At 44.8% G+C, this 18,918-nt stretch overlaps 1 protein-coding gene across 2 annotated transcripts in view; it reads left to right on the forward strand.

Moving 5' to 3' along the window:
- Positions 1 to 1,531: 1,531 nt before the first annotated feature.
- The window catches only part of Dic1 (Dicarboxylate carrier 1), a 54,291-nt gene continuing 36,904 nt past the window's right edge, over positions 1,532 to 18,918 (forward strand). The window contains exons 1-4 of one of the 2 annotated variants that reach the window (XM_077671125.1): positions 1,532 to 1,705; positions 8,404 to 8,518; positions 10,700 to 10,819; positions 15,254 to 15,414. In XM_077671125.1, coding sequence (XP_077527251.1) covers positions 8,408 to 8,518; positions 10,700 to 10,819; positions 15,254 to 15,414 — 392 coding nt within the window. In that variant the 5' untranslated portion in view covers positions 1,532 to 1,705; positions 8,404 to 8,407. Of the gene's footprint in view, positions 1,706 to 1,765; positions 2,003 to 8,403; positions 8,519 to 10,699; positions 10,820 to 15,253; positions 15,415 to 18,918 lie in introns of those variants that run through there. The other variant, XM_077671126.1, reaches the window with a different exon arrangement.

Raw genomic sequence — 18,918 nt, forward strand, 5'->3', positions numbered from 1 at the left:
CAGGAAAGGTTGTTGGTTAGGTGTATAGGGGGTGATGATCCTCCCGCGATGGAGACTGCCCGGTCAAACTTGAGCTTGAGCAGCTTGAGCCGTTTTGTTCCCATCGGGGGATTCGTGACCGGGAACCCAAGCTGTGTAGACTTCGGGAGTTTTCAGGATTTTTTTGGAGAATAGAAAGTGCCGTTTTGGAAATGCGTCCTCGTTGATAATTTCTGCAAGCGGTCTGAAAGTGCGTGATAGTGATTGTGTCGAGGGCAGTATGAGCTATTGCGGCTTCTTCGGCAGTATCGATCGACATGGTCTTGACTGCGCTGGACGTTATTTCTTGTCCCTGTCCATTCGCTGCACAAGCTGGGAGGAAGGGTGCGAATAGGGAGATGCGGTCGCACAAAACGTGCACCCTTTGTCAAAATTTTGTTGGCCAATCCTAAGCCTTCTCGACCCCAAAGAATTCAAAGAATCGGCTTTACTTTTAAATGTGACAAAAAAAAATATTTTAACGCAGTAAGAACGAAAGGTGTTTTCTCTACCTTTCCTGCATAAAAAGTTTGAGCCTCGCTCGGGGCGTAAACTTGTACATTGAATTTTTTTCAGCCTGCGCGTTTCCGGCTTGGCCCACAAAATTTTGACAATGACCGTACGTATTCCGGTTATTTTTATATTTTGTGGACATGGCTTGAGCTCGGGCAATTCTTCGGGCCTCGTTGAATTCCGGGTGCATATTTCGTGGATTGGAGCTCCACGCACGCACTGGCAAATTTTTAACAGGTGGTATATAATAACCAAATCGCCGAAGAGTCATGTGCGACGGATTAAACGGGTAAGTGAGATGAATGGGTTGAAATGGGAATAAAAGGGGAAGGCAAGAGGGGGGGGGGGGGGGGGGGGAGGGCGGTGTAATAAAGGCCCCCTTTTGGATCTGCCACTGGCCGCATGCAGCAATCATTTTTTCTCAAAAGCGCCATAGTTATGCTTAGTAGTGGCGCGCGCCTGGAAACAGAAAAGCCCTTGCATCTTCTTACTCAATATATGTCTACGACTACGCAATGGTGGATATATATATGACACGAGTCGGCCGGGTTTCGGCATATATTAAGTGTTTTCTTACGGTACTTCTGTTTTTTTTTTCGTTATGCTCAGATGTCCAACTTACGTTTTAAAATGCTGTCAGCTCAATAAAACCCGCAATAGTCTTACTCGTTTTTTTTTGTTTATTTATGATGTACTTTCATTAAAACGCGTACATTTCTACGAAAAATAGCTACACGGTTGGAATTGCTGGTGCCAACTAGAACTTAGTAAGCTTTTTTATTTACAAGAGAACATATAACAACTTTGAAATGCCTCGTCAAATTATCTTGCTAAGACAGTCGACGATCTATCTCGTTACATAACCGCAGAATCTTGACCGGTTGTTGTCGTAACAGAACTCGGGCTAAAAACGGAACCGAAACTGAATGAGCTGCTGCGACTCCTGGTGTCGACTCCACCGAGACCAACTAGACAAAACAAAAGCCAGTATTGAATCCGTTCAAATCCGGTCGGAGCGCCGGTCGGCCGTTCATGCGGCTGCTTTCGAAATGCCGTACCGGTGAAAATTTCCTGTGCCTCTTTGACGAGGAAGTCGCCGCCGTGAGCAGTCGTTACTGCAACGACGTTCGAGCCCGCGCAACTATTTCCTCCTGTTGCATAACATCGCGTAAAGGTAAGGGAAACTCCGAGGAAACCCCTTCGAGCAGATTGCCGCTCGACCCAAGCTATTTGCTGCACGAACAAGCGTAGCTCGACGCACCAGCTGTCCTTTGCGAAACCACTAGCTTCGTCCGCGCTCGGTTACTGGCGTCACTTTCACGTCACGGGATCGCGGAGTACACTTGTGTTATCGCTTCGCGCCCTTCGACGCGCCGTTTGCGGGCGTCCTAAGGTTTCTAACGGAGCGTGAAACGCCGTTGTCCAATGCCCTAATTTGACCGCCGTTGCCTCTGGGTCGGAATTCACAAAGGTATCTACCGCTCCTCTGTCAGTCCGGCTTTTTGCATGTTGGTCTTGGTCTCCATGCCGTACCGTGAAGCCAGAGATTCCTGTGAACAAGCGCATATTTAGCTATAGTGGTTGTGGAGATCTGTGTAAAGTAGACCGCGCGGTGTACGACCTGGTTTTCCTGTCAGATGCTGATAACCATCCAACGGGGTCTGTCTCCGGGCAGATAGCGGCAACCGATTATGAGCTGTTGACTGCCGGTTTCGATAGACGGGACGCGATAAGCTACTGTCGGTGTTTTCGCGAGTCATTCTTTAGTTAACTCGAAGAAAGACGGCCGGCTAAGTTCCGTCCGGTGACAGGTATCGTCAGGTTTCCCTTGTTTTTGTTTTTGTCGGTACGTGTTCTTGCAGACTTTCGGCGCGCGTTTCGAAGAATCGATATCCGTATTTGTACGGGGTTACAGATTACGTACGCTAAAGCTACTAGCGTTTTATTCAGCATGCGTTGTAACTTTGCCGAACGGCGAGATTTACTGATTATACCCAGGAAGGCGCGCGAAATTTCTGCTGTAGGGCTTGGCTGACGCAATCATTTGACGTATTCGCTTTGGGATAGTTACTATAATCATTTTTTTTTTTTGCGGCCAACGCATTTTTAGCAAGGAAAAAATCCATGTGTCACGTGCAGTTTTGACAAACCAGTATATGGATACGTGCTTGGCATGACACCATATTTGATTTCATGTCTGCTCTTCTTGTCCAGGCTCCGTGCAATGTAACTTGAGGTTCTAGAGGAGAGACAGTTCTGTTACGAAATCAGCTTAGTGCAAAATAAAAGGTTGTTCCAACCTTGATTGTAGCATGTAGTGCAATTGTAAAGGCCAATGTTATCCGCGGTTTTTCGCTGCATTTTTTAAAATAAGGTGAACAAATGCAGACATGTGAAAGGTACTAAAAAAACTAGACTCTTTAATTTACAAAGTTTCTTGCACATGGCTGCAGCTGATTTTTCTTTAATATGAAATAAAAGTTTCTTTAATGCATGCCCGGTACCAGATACCAAAGTTACCAGGTACCAAAGTTTGACTTCTGGCTAAGTTATTTTAATGATGTTATGCGTAATTCTCCGGGGTATGTTTTTGTTACCGCTAATTGCTACCACACATACCAATATAGCATTGTTTGCTGTGCAATGTATTGCAATAGAAAGATGAAAATTATATGTGTTAGCTTCAAAGTGACAAGTCGTGCGGTTTAAACAACTTATTCTTACAAATATAAGCCGACTCGACTTCAAAATGATGCGAGGTAGGCCCACCAGGTATCCTCTGGCTGTAGCCTTGCTGGATGCTGTCCCAAAATATTACAAAAACAGGAGGAAGTTGCTCGACACTACAGCTACAGCCAGATGAGATAAACAAGCCTGTAAAGTGGTAGCATGTGCACTCTATATTTTAATGAACCGTATTTACGGCTGACATTGGCAGCCTTGAGAGCTGAAAAAAACACCAGCAGCTGTGGGAAAGCGTAAAATTTGGGGTAACATTTTTTTCCGTGAACATATGGACCAACAAAAAATAAGGGCACCTTACTTTATTTTGTTAGTAAAAAAAAAAAAAATCTGCTTATGTAACCCAGAGGTTTATGCATACATATGCTGATTATTTGATTTTGCATTCCGCTGTAGACACTAAAGATTTGAATATCAACATAACAAATATTGAGTGGCAGAGGGACGATGTATTGACAACAACCAGCAGTTTCGGGATGTCAAGTGGGGGTTTCGAGTGGAACCGCATTTGCTGTGCCATCAAGCCTAGTTACATTCTTGAGAAAAATAGAGTAGCGTTTTCCTGCTTAAAGTCTACCTCGCTAAAGGCTTCCCTCAATGAAGCGTTCAGAAAACCGGTTGCCCGACTCCGAGGTGCAGCTGTATCGGCTAGCACAATTGCAGGCTTCATGTAGTAGGATAGGAGCAAGATTTTAAATTGGTAATGTACCTGCTCCAGAATGAAAATGGCTACAAGAGGAAGAACATTGAAAGGCCTCTGGTATTTTTCTCAGAGTTCAAGAAAAAATTGCAGAGAAGTATCAAATAGAGGTGTGTTTTTTATTTTTAGAGTAAAAGCAAGGAGAAATTCGTGTTAATGGGTGAAACAGAAATTTTCAGGCAAAAAAAGAACTTTGCAATGACTGAGAACAGTAAAGCAAAAAAATAAATGTGCTGAATGTGTAACGAATCTGACCTGCAAGTGTAAGAGGGTTAAACTAGAAGCTGTCTGCAGATTAATGTAGCATCTGTAGTATAAAGGGATGACAACGCTTACGTTTGGCTTTGCACCAAAACGTACATAACTGCATCTTTTGCTTTGAGGACACTGGCATTTCGTTCATCCACCCTAATCAGACATCGAGGGAAATTGTAGGCGCTCTCTTTCGTTTCCAAAAACAAAAAAACAATGTGCATCCATCCATCACTATTATAGATAAACGAGTGTTGTTTGTGCAAGCGCAGGGTTAGCTTAAAGCAAAACCAACTGTACGTTGTGTGTGCCGGAGTCTCAATCGTGAGATAATAGGCAGTATGTTTTTTTTCTTTTGAAAGGAGAAACTCGTTTCTGACCTGACTATCCTGCTGCATTCCTTGTTAGCGTAACGAGAAAATTTCACCATGAGCGAACTCCAACTAGGCCGGCTTGCAGGTGTTTTGAAACTTAGCCACAGAGTAAGGGAATGCCATTTTCTAGATGAAAGTTTTCTTTAAGTCATGAAAAAAACAAACAGAATAAAGTGTTTATGTGCCACAAAAAGCAAAAGTAATGAAAAATTGTTATTTTATATTGTAGAAGTAATTGGTTGGAATAGAGAACGAGACGACTATGTCAAATGCTGCTGCTTCAGAACCTGCGCACTAGTGGCAGGGTGCATGCAAAACTTTGCTCTTTTCATTTTGTTCTTTTGTTTGTCCTTTTTCTGGAGGGGAATCTTTTCGCTGAGAGGACGCAAAAATGACATTTCACAGTTAAAAAAACAGCGAAGATTAGAGCGTTGGTGTGAGCCTTCTTCTGGTTTAGCAGTCAAAGACGATGTGATGTGCCCTGCAAGCCCATCTGGGAAGCCTGTCACTCAGTAATTAATTGTTTCAAGGGGCTGCAAAGATGTGCCTACTCATTGCTTAGGTTTAAGTCCAACTTGATGAAACCTTCATTTATTTTTTTTATTTATTTCCCCAAAAGGGCATTGGAGAGGGGAGGGGCGCAGCATACATTTTTAGCAGAGAACAAGGTTTAACAAGTTTTTTTACAGACTCGAATTAAACGCAAAAAAGATAGCGGTGTTATCCAATACCATACAAGGACAGAAAAAAAGGGAACAACTTTTGATTACAAGCAATGCAACAATCAGGCACTTCAACCATACAAAAAGCTAAAAACATGCACACAATGACGACAGTGCGAAGCAGGCAACTAATCAGCAGCCTGTACTCCAAAGTGTGCGCACAGCCACTTTTTTAACTCTTCTAAATAAATTGTTAGTTTCAACGACCGCTGCTGGAAGGTGGTTTCACTCTGATGACGTCTTTGGAATGAAAGATGATAAGTAAGAAGCACTACGACAAAAAGGCGTGCCCACTGTGTGGCGATTATCCATGCGCGATGAGACGTAGGTTGCTGGGGTGAACAATGCATTTCTTAGATATGAATTGATGTGATTTATTTTAAGGAACAAGCTTAAGCGTGAAATTTTTCTGCGTAGCTCCAGGGGTATCAACAATAAAGACTGCTTCATAAGTGTAACACTAGCTGTACGATCGTAGTTGGAGAGAATAAACGAGCTGCGCGATTCTGAACAGCCTCAATGGCATTTGTTAGTGCTTTAGTTGGGGGGTCTCATATCGGAACGGCATATTCAAGCTTTCTGCGAATTAACGACTTATACAGAAGAGTTTTAACAGAAGGTGACGTCATATAAAAATTCATTTTAATATACCCCAGCATGCGGTTAGCGTTGGCGATTACGCGGCTGACGTGACTGTTCCAAGAAAGATCAGAAGTATGTAAGACACCAAAGTATTTGTACAATGTTACTGTTTCTAACAGTGTGTCATTAAGGGGGTAGGAAGCATGGTCAGTAATTTTACAATGTCAGAAGTGCATTAGTTAGTTTGCATTTGTTAGTGTTTAGTGTCATTTTCCATTTGGAGCACCAGTCCGAAATCGTGCCCAGATCTGCTTGGAGTAACACGGTGTCATCAGCGTTTTTAATCTCTCAGTGAACAGCACAATCATCGGCAAAAAGTTTTACAGTGGAGGTTAAGTTGCTTGGCAAATCATTAATATAAATCAAAAAGAGTAAGGGACCAAGGACTGATCCATCTTGCTCTCTCTGCCTTTGTCCCAGAAACCTTGGGGGCATTTGTGGGTACAATGTGGTACTGTGTATTAGCAAAAGTGGCAGTAAATTCGTACAGTACACCTCTCCACCGATGAATATGCAACACCTACTTAGTAATATCCTAATAAATATCCTATATTTTATGACTGTCCTAATAAGTATCCTAAATACAAATTTGTTCACTTTGCAAGACCTTGCTGTGGTAACCCACTCTGCACTTTTCCAGCCATGAAAGATTCGTTTTAACCGAAAAAAAAAAAAGAAAAAAGAAAACTAAATATTGAAAACTACCGCGGGGTGGTATGAACAGGAGTGGCGCAGTCTATGCCAGCTCTAACAACATAGTTATCAGTAAGTTAATTGCACGTTAACATTCAAGTGACACGTAAGATAATCTGAACTATAGGCCACACTTCAATCACCTGGTCATGTTTCTTGGCAGTAGTTTAAGGCCACTAGTTGCCCTAACAAGATTCCATGACGTCGTAGGAAAATTGCTGCGGCTTCATTTGTTCTTTTCACTAGCTTCTTTATTTATCCGAAGTTTGTGATAAAATTGATGATGTTGTTATCGGGACAAAGCAGTCTTTTTTGTAATGAGCCAAACTTGTCTTCTGTCTTTGTGGTCTGTGTAATGAGAGGACAGAGTGTAACTTGATACTGAAAGAACAGTTGCATGCTCAACCAAATGGCAGCAAAATTCACACTGCTGTGCTTGCATGATAACTTTCATTTCGGAAAAATACGTCTTATTGTTTTACGAAAAACTGCATCCATATCTGTTTATTGGAAATTATTTCATGCCATCTGTTCTAAATGCTGTTCCAATTAATAGCTGTGTGGTGAGGAAGGGCAGGAGATTGGTGCTACGGATGCGTGGCATGCGAAACTTGCTGAGGCAAGCATTTGGAAATCATGCGTCACGTCACGTCATTCATGTTTTGTTGTTCAAGCCACAGATGGTTTTAAGACTAAGTACCCCCTTGGATATTTTTCTTCACAACTAGGTAGCCAAAAACAGAGGGAGGGAATGAAGAAATTATTGCACGCTTGGAGGTGCAAAATTATTGTTAACACTCTAAAGATACTTTGTTTTTTCGCGCAAATGATCAACTCGTTTGGGCTTGAATTTCACAAGGAGACCAGTGTCTCGGTCTGTTTTGTTTTAAATCACGACTGGTGATAGTTGCCTCTTTCATTGTTGAACAAAAGCAGGTCCACTAGACCCTTTTTCCTCCTTCACATGACTGGTTAAAGGAAGACAAACTACAAGTTTTGGTAATTGAAAAGGCTGTTCTGTCCCACTAATGGTGAGACCAGTTTTGTCGAAAACTTCAAACAGTTAATTGAGATATTGAGGACAATAGACAAAGCAGTGGCAACACCCTCTGGCGGAGTCTTTGTGATGTCACTTAATCTTGTCTTATTGATGATATCCATGTTTTCAGAAAAGTACGTGGCCATATTATGTCACCCCTGCCCATATTGCATAACTGTAGTGCAAAATTTGAATGTTTTTCAACATTTTGTGCATTTTTTCGGTTAACGAAATTTCCTTCATGGCTGGAATGGAGCTGATCGAGTTTGAAAGGCTAGTTGTTTCAAATTGACCAAAGTTGCGTTTGGTATTACTGGCCCCTTCTGGAATGGAAGAAAGAATAAAGTGGTCTGGAAGGTGCAACCCATTATTTGTTAAAAACTGGTTTGCATCTGATTCCAAAATAACCTGTTAAGTTCTGTCACCTGTCTTTATGAAAAAGCAAAACAAGAAAAGTAAAATAGACTACAAAACTCTGCCTCTGTATGTGTGATTCGCTCACTAACGTGCCATGTTTGGACAAACTAACGTTCTTCGAGTGTCAGTGGGGATTTGGTAACGCCCCGAGTTTGCCTAAATGGGGAAAAGTTTGTCCCTCTCTCGCAGTTTGTTCGTATCAATTACTGTTTTTTACAATGTATTTATTAATTGGGAAGAAATGAGAGAGATCTGGGGGTATTGATTGTCTATGCTTGTCAACACGTGCAGCGAGATGGCCAAGAGCATGGAGAAGTCCAAGGAGGTGCGGCTGGCGCGGTGGTACTTCGGTGGCGTGGCGGGGTCCATGGCGGCTTGCATCACACACCCACTGGATCTCCTCAAGGCAAGCTATGGAGGATAGAGAGGCAGAGAGCTTGTGTGCCTAGGTTACCACTTCTTTAGTCACTCCTCGGATGGTAAAACAAGGGCCGATGCAGCGGTTTTGGAGTCGCACAAGGTTCGAGTGGGTTCTTGAAAACCCTGGAACTTGAAAAACTTGTTTTCAAGGCCCAGAAGATCCTGTAATTTTTACAAAAAAGTCAACATTTAGGCAAGTTGATATTGATTTAACATCTTGAAGGGCAACGTAGTAGGCAAACACAAGAGAGCAATAAGATGACCAGACAACTCTGAACTAGCAGCTAAGTCTATTGAAAACACACCACATACATAAATGTTAAAACCTCATATCTTGATGCGATTCCATGCTGTGATGCATGTTGTTATCTAAGTAGGATATCATGATGTGAGGTCTTAGTATTTATGCGTGTGTTGCGTTTTTGCTAATATTAATTGCGAGTTTAGAGTCGACCTGTTGTTGCCTTGTTCTCATGTATTTGCATACTATGCTGCCTTTCAAGATGTTATATTTTTACACACCCTTGAAAAGTCCTGGATTTCTGGAATTTTCCTTTTTAATAGGCATAAAAGCAACATGATGCTAATTAGGGACTGATTGAGTGAGTGTTGAGCTTTGGTTGATCCAGTGTAGATAATGAAGTTTTGCATTTTGTAACACACTAAAAGTGCATGTCTGTGCAGCTGTAATCAATAGTTCTAAGGGATAGTGAAAAACATTGGGAACGTTGTTGGGGCCATCGTTTTGACGAGGGAAAGGAACTTGTCTGAAGACAAGCACTGGCTCCAGCGATCTCGTTTCTTGGTGATGTCCCACGATTTCAATGCTCCGTCTTGTCCTCAACATCAGTCTTGTTTAGATTGTTAACACACAGCGTGGTCCTTCAAAATTCACAAACAGATCCTTGAAAGTTCCTAAAAAGTCATGGTAGTCTATTTGTCACATAAACTAGCATGAACCTTAGGAGTGAGGCATGGCTATTGTGAAATGTTTTTGGGTTTCCTGAAAGCAGTGCAAAATTCTCTTTTAGGTTGCAGTTGCTTTCAAAAATGTAAGGGACTTTCCTTTATAGGAGACTGATGGGGGTTGGGGGGGGGGGGGGGGATAGGGGATGTGTGTGTCGTAATCGATCGGGTGAGAGCAAAGAGATTCCAAGACGATGTTGTGAAAAATATTTTTTCAGAAGTGCTGTTACCCCTGCTCCGTTGTTCTAAATAAAGGATGTCTGGGCAAAATTTTAGAAAATTGTGGATTCTGTGGACATTTACAGCTGAAGTCAGTTCGTGTAAGACCTGTCTCATTGCACGAGATTGGCAAACAGGTGCAAAAGAATGCAGCTGGAATTTTACTGTCACTTTCCTCCTTAAAGCAGTGGATTGCACAACGAAAAGTGGCCAGTCATAGTGTTCTTGTGTCTGCGCGATATGTTGGTGTTGGTTGGGCTGTCAAAGTGTCAGATACAGCTACAATGCAATTGCCTAGAGCATTCACAGACAGCTGAATGGCTGAAGTCTGATGTGCCTGACCAACACGGCTGAATAACTGCCAATCTGTGATACCTCCTGTTAGTGTGGTGTCTTTGGTACACAAGCAGTTTGGCGCAGGCAGAAGTAACAATGTTGAACATAAGCTGCGCTATTGTTGGCCATTGTCTAGCCATTTTCTATGGGCTATTGTTAGCAATTTTCTAATGAACCGTATATGTATTGAACCGTATTTCTTCGTGTGCCACTATGTACTACGACGATTTTAGCTCCCTACCCCACTGGGGTCCTTAAGGGTTGAATAAATGATGATGATTTACGTGGTTTTGTTGCAGTCTAAACTGTCTTTCTGCTAGCCATGGCTAACATAAAGCAAGCTTGCCAACATTTACCTGATGTATTCTCTGATGTGAGCAATGAAAGCTGTCTGACCTGATGGGATCGTTGCATGACACCTCTCTGTTCTCGCTCTGCTGTCTCTGTTGTCGTTGCTGGCCGCTACTCATTGGCAGGTGTCTTGCACAAGCTCGTTCCCTTCTCTTGAGTGCTCAGCGTGATGGCGGGGGTGCAGAGTGTCGCTTTCTCCTTGCAGTTTGTTTTCTGTCTTGCGTTGTTGTCTTTTTCGCTTCTTCTCGCGTGGTGTCCTCATCACAGTGCGCGTTCTATCTCATCTTCCTTGCAGGTCCACCTGCAGACGCAGTCGGTGGGCCGCCTGAGCCTGGTGGGCAGCACGGTGAGCATCGTGCGCAGCCAGGGGGTGCTGGCCATGTACAACGGCCTCAGCGCTTCCATCCTCCGACAGGTAGGTGAGGGGGATCAGAGGGGCAGGGGGGGGAGTGGCCGAAGTGAAGGGCGAATTGATCAAGGAGAAAAGCTGTGTGTGTGCGTGTGTGTGCGCGCTCGCGCAAGGGGGTGGTCATTTAAGATTCTGGCTCGGGGTAGCATCAGCAGCTTTGATGTCTTCATCATCATTCTGGGAATAAGCGCAAAAAATGACACGCAAAAAGGAACACACAGGACGGCGCACTTTTCTTGTGTTCTCTTTGATGTGTTCTCGTTTCTCGCGCTTATTCCCGGAATGTATCACCAACTCGCCCAACTTTCAATTGTGTTAGACTTCATCGTCATCATCATCATTATGAGCTTTTTTTTAGTGAAAAAGAAAGCTTACTGCTCAGCAAATGAGAATGATTAAGAAACGCACCCCTTCTTGTACTACCTATTCTGCATTCAGCTTCTTTTTTACAATTTGAGTCGGCGCTTCTAACTTGCTCAAGATAAACAATACTGAGTCATTATAAAAACAGCAGAGAAAAGGAAGCGGGTGCTTGAAGTCCTGAAGTCTCTTAGGGTAGTCGAATTGGATGTGATGATGCGCCATCAACTTCGTCGCGACGTGCGGCTTAATGGTCCGACTGTTACAGTGGTTTTGGGATTGAATTGCACAATAGCATTAGTCTGAAACCAAGGAAGAGAAAGAAGAAAAAAAGGAGCAAGAACGTGAGGCAAGCGATGTCTTAATTAAGCAAAAAATGTTGCCAGGTGATTGCCGTTTGCTCATATTACACAAACTATAGCAGCACAGTCTACAGCTCCACTGGGAGGCTGAAACTTGTCAATTTCAGTGTCTTTCAAGGAAAGGTAGAAGAGGGTCAACTCACTTATGCATGCTGTGGTTGCCGTAGGATCAATACATTGAACGCCTAGATCAAGGGCCGGTAACTTTGAAGACCATCCTAGGGCCATGGACTTGCCCCTCAAAGCAGCGTCAGGCTCTAAAAAGTTTGTTTGTTTTTATTTGGAGGACATTGGCCACATTTCAAAATTGTGAATTCTGTGACACAATCTACAAAATAGTCTGTTAAGTGTGTGAAACCACGCCGGGTTTTTTTTTTTTTGTTCTGGCCGCCTCTTTCTAGGTCCGTTTTCCCTACATCCCCGACCCCTAGCAGGGAAGCATGTAGGTGATTGCAAATGCCGGCAAAACTCTGCTTTTTTCACTAAAGAGCCTTCTCACTCTCTCACCCCTCTCCAAATTCAAGCTGCTTTGGCCATGTTGCAATTGGATCGACGGCTTCATAACGCGAGCGATCCAGGTTTGATTCCAACCACGGGAAGCGTTTTCATTGTTTTTCACTTCATCCACCGTCATCACAAACATTTCCCACAGGCATTTTTCCCTCATAGGTATGTTCTTTTAATCTGCTATTTACACATCTCCATATATTCTTTGCCACACCATAAAGGAACGTTATAAACAATGTTTGTGACGCATGGAATGAACTCTTGGGGGTTCTTGGTACCAAGGGGAACAAGAGATGTTTCACCATTAACTTGCTTAGAGAGCCTTACAAGCTTTTCAGGGACTAAAAAGGCAACATTTGTTTGGGAATTTCAGATTGTATGACACCTTATGCGTATGTATGGTGGCACTGCAGTTCTTTCTCTCTTTATGGTGTTTGGTGGCCATTTTTTTCTTCTTTTGTCTTTGTTTTGTTAAGACGCCCTTCGGCAACCGAAGTCAAAAGATGTTCCGGGTATGCTGCTTTCTTTAGATGGTTAACCTGTTCGCTTAAGCTGTGCGCTTGTTGAAGAGGCCATGTAGAGAAAATACAAGTCTGACTCATTAGAAAGACTGCTTTGTACTGGTTACAATGGCGCCATTTTTGTCGGCAACTTCAAACAAATAATGGAGGTATTAAAGAAAACAGGTGAAGCATTGGTGACATCACAGCTGCCTTCCAGGGATTTTTCTATGACATTGAAAAATATTTGAAAATTTTTGCAGTATTTCTTGCATTTTTTTTTTTCCGGTTTAGAAAAGCACCTTTCGGGGCTGGTACATAGCTGAGTGAGTTCTTTCAAATGGAATGCCTTATCTACCCAGCATGGAGGCTAGCCAGCCCTAGCTAGTAACACGAGTCGCTCGCCATTTTGAAAAGCGCTCTTTGTGTTGCGGGCAGCACGGTTGAGGCATTGGGGACCGTTCCTGATCTACCGTAACAATGCCTCCGCCAGCTCGGCGCCAGTACAGCGCGGTAGTCAAGCGCAAGGTGATTTTGTTTGCCCAGGAGAAGAACAACGTCGCTGCAGAACGAGAGTTCGGCGTCTCCGAAAAGTGTGTTCGGGGATGGCGGCAGCAGAAAGACCGGATCTTCGCGTGCGCTGGTACGCTTCGGTTGTTTCGCGGGCCGAAGCTGGGATGTCACCCCGTCGTTGAAGAGAAAGTGCTCGAGTGGGTACAGCTGCAGTGGGAAGAAAGCGTCAGCGTGTCTTACGAGGACATCGAAATGAAGTCGTGGGACGTCGCAAATGACTTAAACATCCACTGTGACGAGTTCAAAATATGCAAGAAATGGATAATGAACTTTATGAAGCGGAACGGGCTGAAACCTCCGGCGTTGCACAACAGTTGCGCAAAAGCTCCCGGAGACATACCACGAGAAGGGGCTCGAGTTTTGGCGGTACGTCGAGGACCTGAGGAGGTGGTGGGGGTTCCTGCTTGGCAAGATCGGCAACGCTGACCAAACACCGGTCTGGTTCGATATGCTCAGCAGGAGAGCCGTCGCCAAAAAGGGAGAGTGTCAGGTCCGCCTCCTAACAACAGGAAACGAGGACAACCGCTTCACGGTCATGTTGTGCTGTACGGCAGACGGCCACAAATTGCCAGCCTTCATTGTTTTCAAGCGAAAACCCTGCCGAAGGAGACGTTCCCGCCCAAGGTCATTGTGCGAGTCAACGAGAAGGGTTTCTTCAATGAAGAAACCGTGCTGGAATGGTTTTGGATGGTGTGGTGCAGGCGTCCCGGAGCTCTGCTGAAGCCCCGGAGCATGCTTGTGCTGGACTCTTTCCACGGCCACATGACGAACCGGGTAAAGAAGGCTGTGGCCAACGCCGAGTGCGACCTTTGTCGTGATCCCGGGCGGGATGACGCCGATGCTTCAGCCGATCGATGTGTCCCTCAACAAGCCCCTTCAAGGACCGTGTCTGGGCACTGAAGCAGGCGGACAAGCCCTGTACAACACCCACCAGCCGTGTGAAGCGCCCATCCCTGAGCATGGTAGCCCAGTGGGTTAATGACGCCTGGTACGGCCTACCTGATGACATGGTGCATGACGCTTTCGCGAAGTATTCGATTTCAGCCCCGCTTGAGCCAGCCACCTCCGACGATGAGAGCAACGACGACAACGACGAACAAGCTTAGGCTTCGAGCTACCGCTCTGGAACTAAACTCACTTTTTGGTTGTCACCCATCGCTTTTTGATATTTTTGTTTGGTTTCCTTGGCTCGGTGACAGCACTGATGGCCAGGGCTACGCCCGCAGGGCATCCACAGCGCGAATAAAAGTCAGTTTTTTTTTGTTCCCTCACAAATTGTTTGCCTTTTTTTTTCTGTTGGCGGACATGAAAACTAGGGGGGGGGTTGACTTATTTTCGGAGTTGACTAATACGCAGCAATATACGGTAGGCCCCCATTGCCACATTTTTGTCAATCTGCATTACATTGAGTATTGAGTGAACTTGCTACTAGCTGGTTAGGCTGTACTGTACTTATTGCAAATTGAGCTTGTGTTCTGTCTTGTAATCATGTTGTATTCCCCCCACTGTAATGCCTTATGGCGCTGTGGGTATCAAATAAACAAACAAACAAACACATTCACGGGACTAGCCCTTTCAGACCTGAATTTTTTCTTTCTGTAGGAAAAAAACCTTTGGTGTGTTTTCTTTATTATTTGGATGGTACAAGCTTACAAACTGAAAATTGAGCTTCTAATGCAAGTATTTAGCTATTTACATGCATGACATCTAATTAGGTGATCAGGTAATTAAAATTTAAATTTTCAGCAAAAACTGTTTTTTTGCTTGTTTTCATAAATGTTCTAAAGCTGTGAGCCCACACACAAAAAACACGGCTGGTGGTGCAAGTAGTTTTAGATTTTCAGCTATGTCATCAAACTGGGACTTCGGTCCTTGCGGTCGCAATGACGCCAGTTTGGCCTTCCCTGCAACGCCTTCCTCTTTCTAGCATTCAGTTTTAGCAAAAAACAAACAATGGTGATATCTATCAATCGATGCATCCTTGGAGAACTATTTCCCAGAAAACTAGCTGTTTTGGTTTTGTTCTCAAATTTCTAGAATTTTTTTGGTTCATGTCCTAAATATAGGACGCCAGGGCCGAAAGGGCTAGAGGGGGTTGACAGCTTGTCTCTGCCCCAACCACCGCCCCTTGACTGCAGCTGACGTACTCGACGACCCGTTTCGGCATGTACGAGGTGGTCCGCCAGTCGGTCGTCAAGCCCGGGGAGAACCTCAAGTTCTACCAGAAGATCCTGCTGGCCGGGGCGTCGGGCGCCGCGGGCGGGTTTGTTGGCACGCCGGCCGACATGGTCAATGTCAGGTGAGGTGATGTTAACTGGGCAAGGCACTTGTTCGCCTGAAAGCCACTGGACAGTCCAGGGCTGCTAAGGTCATCCAGTGACTCACTGCAATGGCTCAGTGGTAGAGGCGTCATGCTTCTGAGCCTAAAAATGCGGGTTTGATTTCCGGCTGCGGTGGCCACTTTTCATGTGGAGGCAAAAAACGCCTCTGTGTTGAGATTTTGGCGTAAGTTAGAGCAACGCCGCCTGTATAAACATTGCCTGACGCGTTGCGCGCTTTTCAATGGGAAGGGTAGGGACGCTTAGTTCAGCCACTCATCCGCTATGTGGCGCGCGCCGGCGGACGTCCCGCCTTATGTCACTGCTCGCGAGTCACGAACGCTGCACCCACTTCTACGACATGTGTCTGTCAGCTTGCTTGTTGGGTTGAAAGAGCGGTTTCATTCGCATCTTAGCCGTGACGGGGCGCTAGTTCCGGCAGGCACTGGGGATCTCGTTCAACGTGTCACTCGCATCATACCTTCTTCATTTTTCGAGACATGACTGACGGAGGACGAACTGAAATAGTGAAAGGACATAATAATTGTCGGGTCGACAAATATGAAACAGAAAAACGACATTTTCAGATGGTACAGCAATTATTTTTCTTATATTTCTCTCTCTAAAGGACTTACTGTAGGGAAAAATACGTGCACATTTTTTGTTCACGCGTTCACTTCTACCATTACTTTCCAAAAAATATCGCGTTCTTGTATGTTTCAGGAGATTTACAAAACTAAAGAATAAGCAGTTGAGGGTCCATTCACGTTGTCCGGGCGGTTCTACAGTACAGTTCTCAATTTGAAACTGTGTACCGATGCAGAGTGCGAATAGCGTAGACAAGACGACGCCGAAATGCGGAGGGGACAGAGGGGGGATGCCCAACACAGAAAATTTCGGGGCCTGTGATCCAAGTAGATAAGCACGTAAAGCCGGCATCAGCCTGCGGCAGCTGAAGTGATTCTGCGTCCGCCGTGGCAAAGGCGGTTTTATGACCGACAGACCAAGATAAACAGGCATAGTTAAACAGGCATAGATAAACAGGCAATAAGAAAGCTTAGGAGCGCCGCCTGAGTAACGTTAGACAAACTGTCAACTATTTTGCATAGTTTCCTAGAAGTGGTGCTGGCTGGCAGACATAAAAGCACGCAGGAAGGCTACGGAGTGGGAAAGGGTAGGTGTCTCGGAAAACAAAGCTACGCGAAGTCGTTGCTTTTTTATGACCTATCAATAAAAATGAACCGTACAGGTTTAAGAACATCAACTTTGTGCCTTATGATATCAGAAGACCAGGGACTGTGGGACTCTGTCAGGGCACGGGTTGAAATTTTTAGCTAGATGGTGTTGACAGGGACAGCTTGGGGGCAACCGCGTTGTCAGGATGCTGAAAGAGACAGGCGCAAGAGTGGAGTCTGTGGAACGCCAAGGAGATGAGAGAATCCTTAAACATCTTTCTCCTGCCCTTTGAAGGGACCACAATGGCAAAATACAACCTGCTTCAGTTTACAAAGTGTGTAGCCTTTGGTAACTCACTCAGCTCCATTCCAGCAACCAAATGTGTTTTTTTGAAAAATTGAAACAAATAAAAGAAATATTGACAAACTTTCAAATTTCACGATGCGTGATATCAGCAGTGACACGATTGAGGGAAGCACTGAAAAAATTAAAGCCGTTCCACTCGATATGAAAGTTGGCGGAAGTGCAGAGCTGTGATTCGGCCTAATGAGCTGTAGCCCCGTTATCCGCTAACTGCTACCACCAAATGCAATGCAGATTTCCCGCCTTCGCAGTGCTCGCGTGACCCGTGCCTGAAACTGTACCAGCAGAAGTTCTGTTCTTTTTGTGCTTGCTTTTCCTGCCGCGCGTGCCGGCGTTGCACTGCCACTGTTTTTCGCTTGCTATCGTAAAAACCAACCCAAGGAGCGTTCCTAACTCAATGAGCGCTGGCGCTGCCGGTTAATTACGTATAGTATTTTGCCTCACATGTGCCTGCTGTTTTCTTTGCGCTAAACAACGGGGAGATGTATGACAAGCGCCAGCAGTTCATGCGTTTCAAACCCTTATGACTATATAAACCACTTGGCTTTCGAAGCCTCTGGGTTACGCTGCAATGACAGCCACTACGACAGAACACTGTGTGGCTCTACTTACGTCCAGCGAGCAAGCTTCAAAGACAAGGCGAGCCCCTAAAGTGCTCTGCACTTAAAACGTTGTTGCCAGTATGTTAACTGCCAGTTTTCGATATAGAAGCCCCACTACAATCACCCAGTCACGTTTCTTGGTGGTGGCTTCGGCTGCCAGCCACCAATCGCACAAAGAAGATTCTCTGACGTTATACAGAAATTGCCCACAAATGGCCTGGGCGTTGCCCCTGCTTTGTGTGCTTTCGTTGATATCTAGATCATTCATTTGAAGTATCTGGTGAAATTGGTAGCATCAGAATTGGGACAGAGCAGTCTTTTTACTGAATTGAACTTGTATTTTGACTTCATGGCCCCCTTTTAAGGCGGTGTTCTTCTCTTCGCATGCTGCAAAAGTTCAGTAAAAAAGTCGTTCCTCGACCAAATTCACCCTGTCATCTTTCCACCCTTCAGCCGGTTTTTCGGAAGCCGGAATAATCTATTTTGTTGGTGCTTGTTTCGACAGCATGGTGAGAGAGGAAAACGGGCTTTTGCCGCATGTCACCGGTGCATTGCGGGAAAGCCTGCTGCTGCTTGCAGAGGAAGGCGTGCATGTTACTGGTAGTTGATCTCAAGCTATCAAACTGTGATACACCTGGGGCTCAACTAGTTCTGTTTCGTTGTAGACAGTATATTTTTATGTTATTTTATCTCGGGGGACCTCGTTTTTAACAAGACGTACTTTTATGTATCCGAGCTCGTTTGAACAGCTGTCCCTTTGCGTTCTTAAAACTCATTATACTTTGAGAACGTTCTCAAGTGAATAGGGCTGTCTGGTTTGTAGTCGAATCAAATGGCGCATTATTCGCTTCAATATTTCAATAGTCACACGCCCCTACAAGTTTCCAAAACAAAAAAGAAAAAAAAAATGTTATTTGGTATTCTCCACTAGTCTGAAAGCCGTAAAGTGGCCAACAGAGCAGGGTGTGGTAAGGATGTGACTTCTGAGGATATTAGGTCTTTTTTAGATGCGAAGCATCTCTTGCTCTCGGCTCCGTCGTCCGTCGTCTGTCCAACCGCACCTCTACCCGACGCTATAACAGTTAGCGGCGCCCGGTTTCGGTCGCACGACTCTCTGGCCGCAACGGGAGGTACGTGGCGCTCTTCCCACTGCGCTACAAAACTGAGACAGGAGCAAGTGCTACGAACACGCCTTATGTCCTTGACTTATTCAAACTACGTCAAGAAGCTACTGATACAACAAAGGCACGCGAAGCTGAACGTCAACAGAAACGACGAACTGAAAACTTTAGAGGAGGATGTTGAATAATTTCCCGTGGGAAAGCTGTGGCAGGATGTGCCGCA

The sequence above is a fragment of the Haemaphysalis longicornis genome, unplaced genomic scaffold, assembly GCF_048455015.1.
Source record: "Haemaphysalis longicornis isolate Haplotype H1 unplaced genomic scaffold, Haemaphysalis longicornis Haplotype H1 scaffold_5, whole genome shotgun sequence".
NCBI classification, from domain to species: Eukaryota; Metazoa; Arthropoda; class Arachnida; order Ixodida; family Ixodidae; genus Haemaphysalis; species Haemaphysalis longicornis.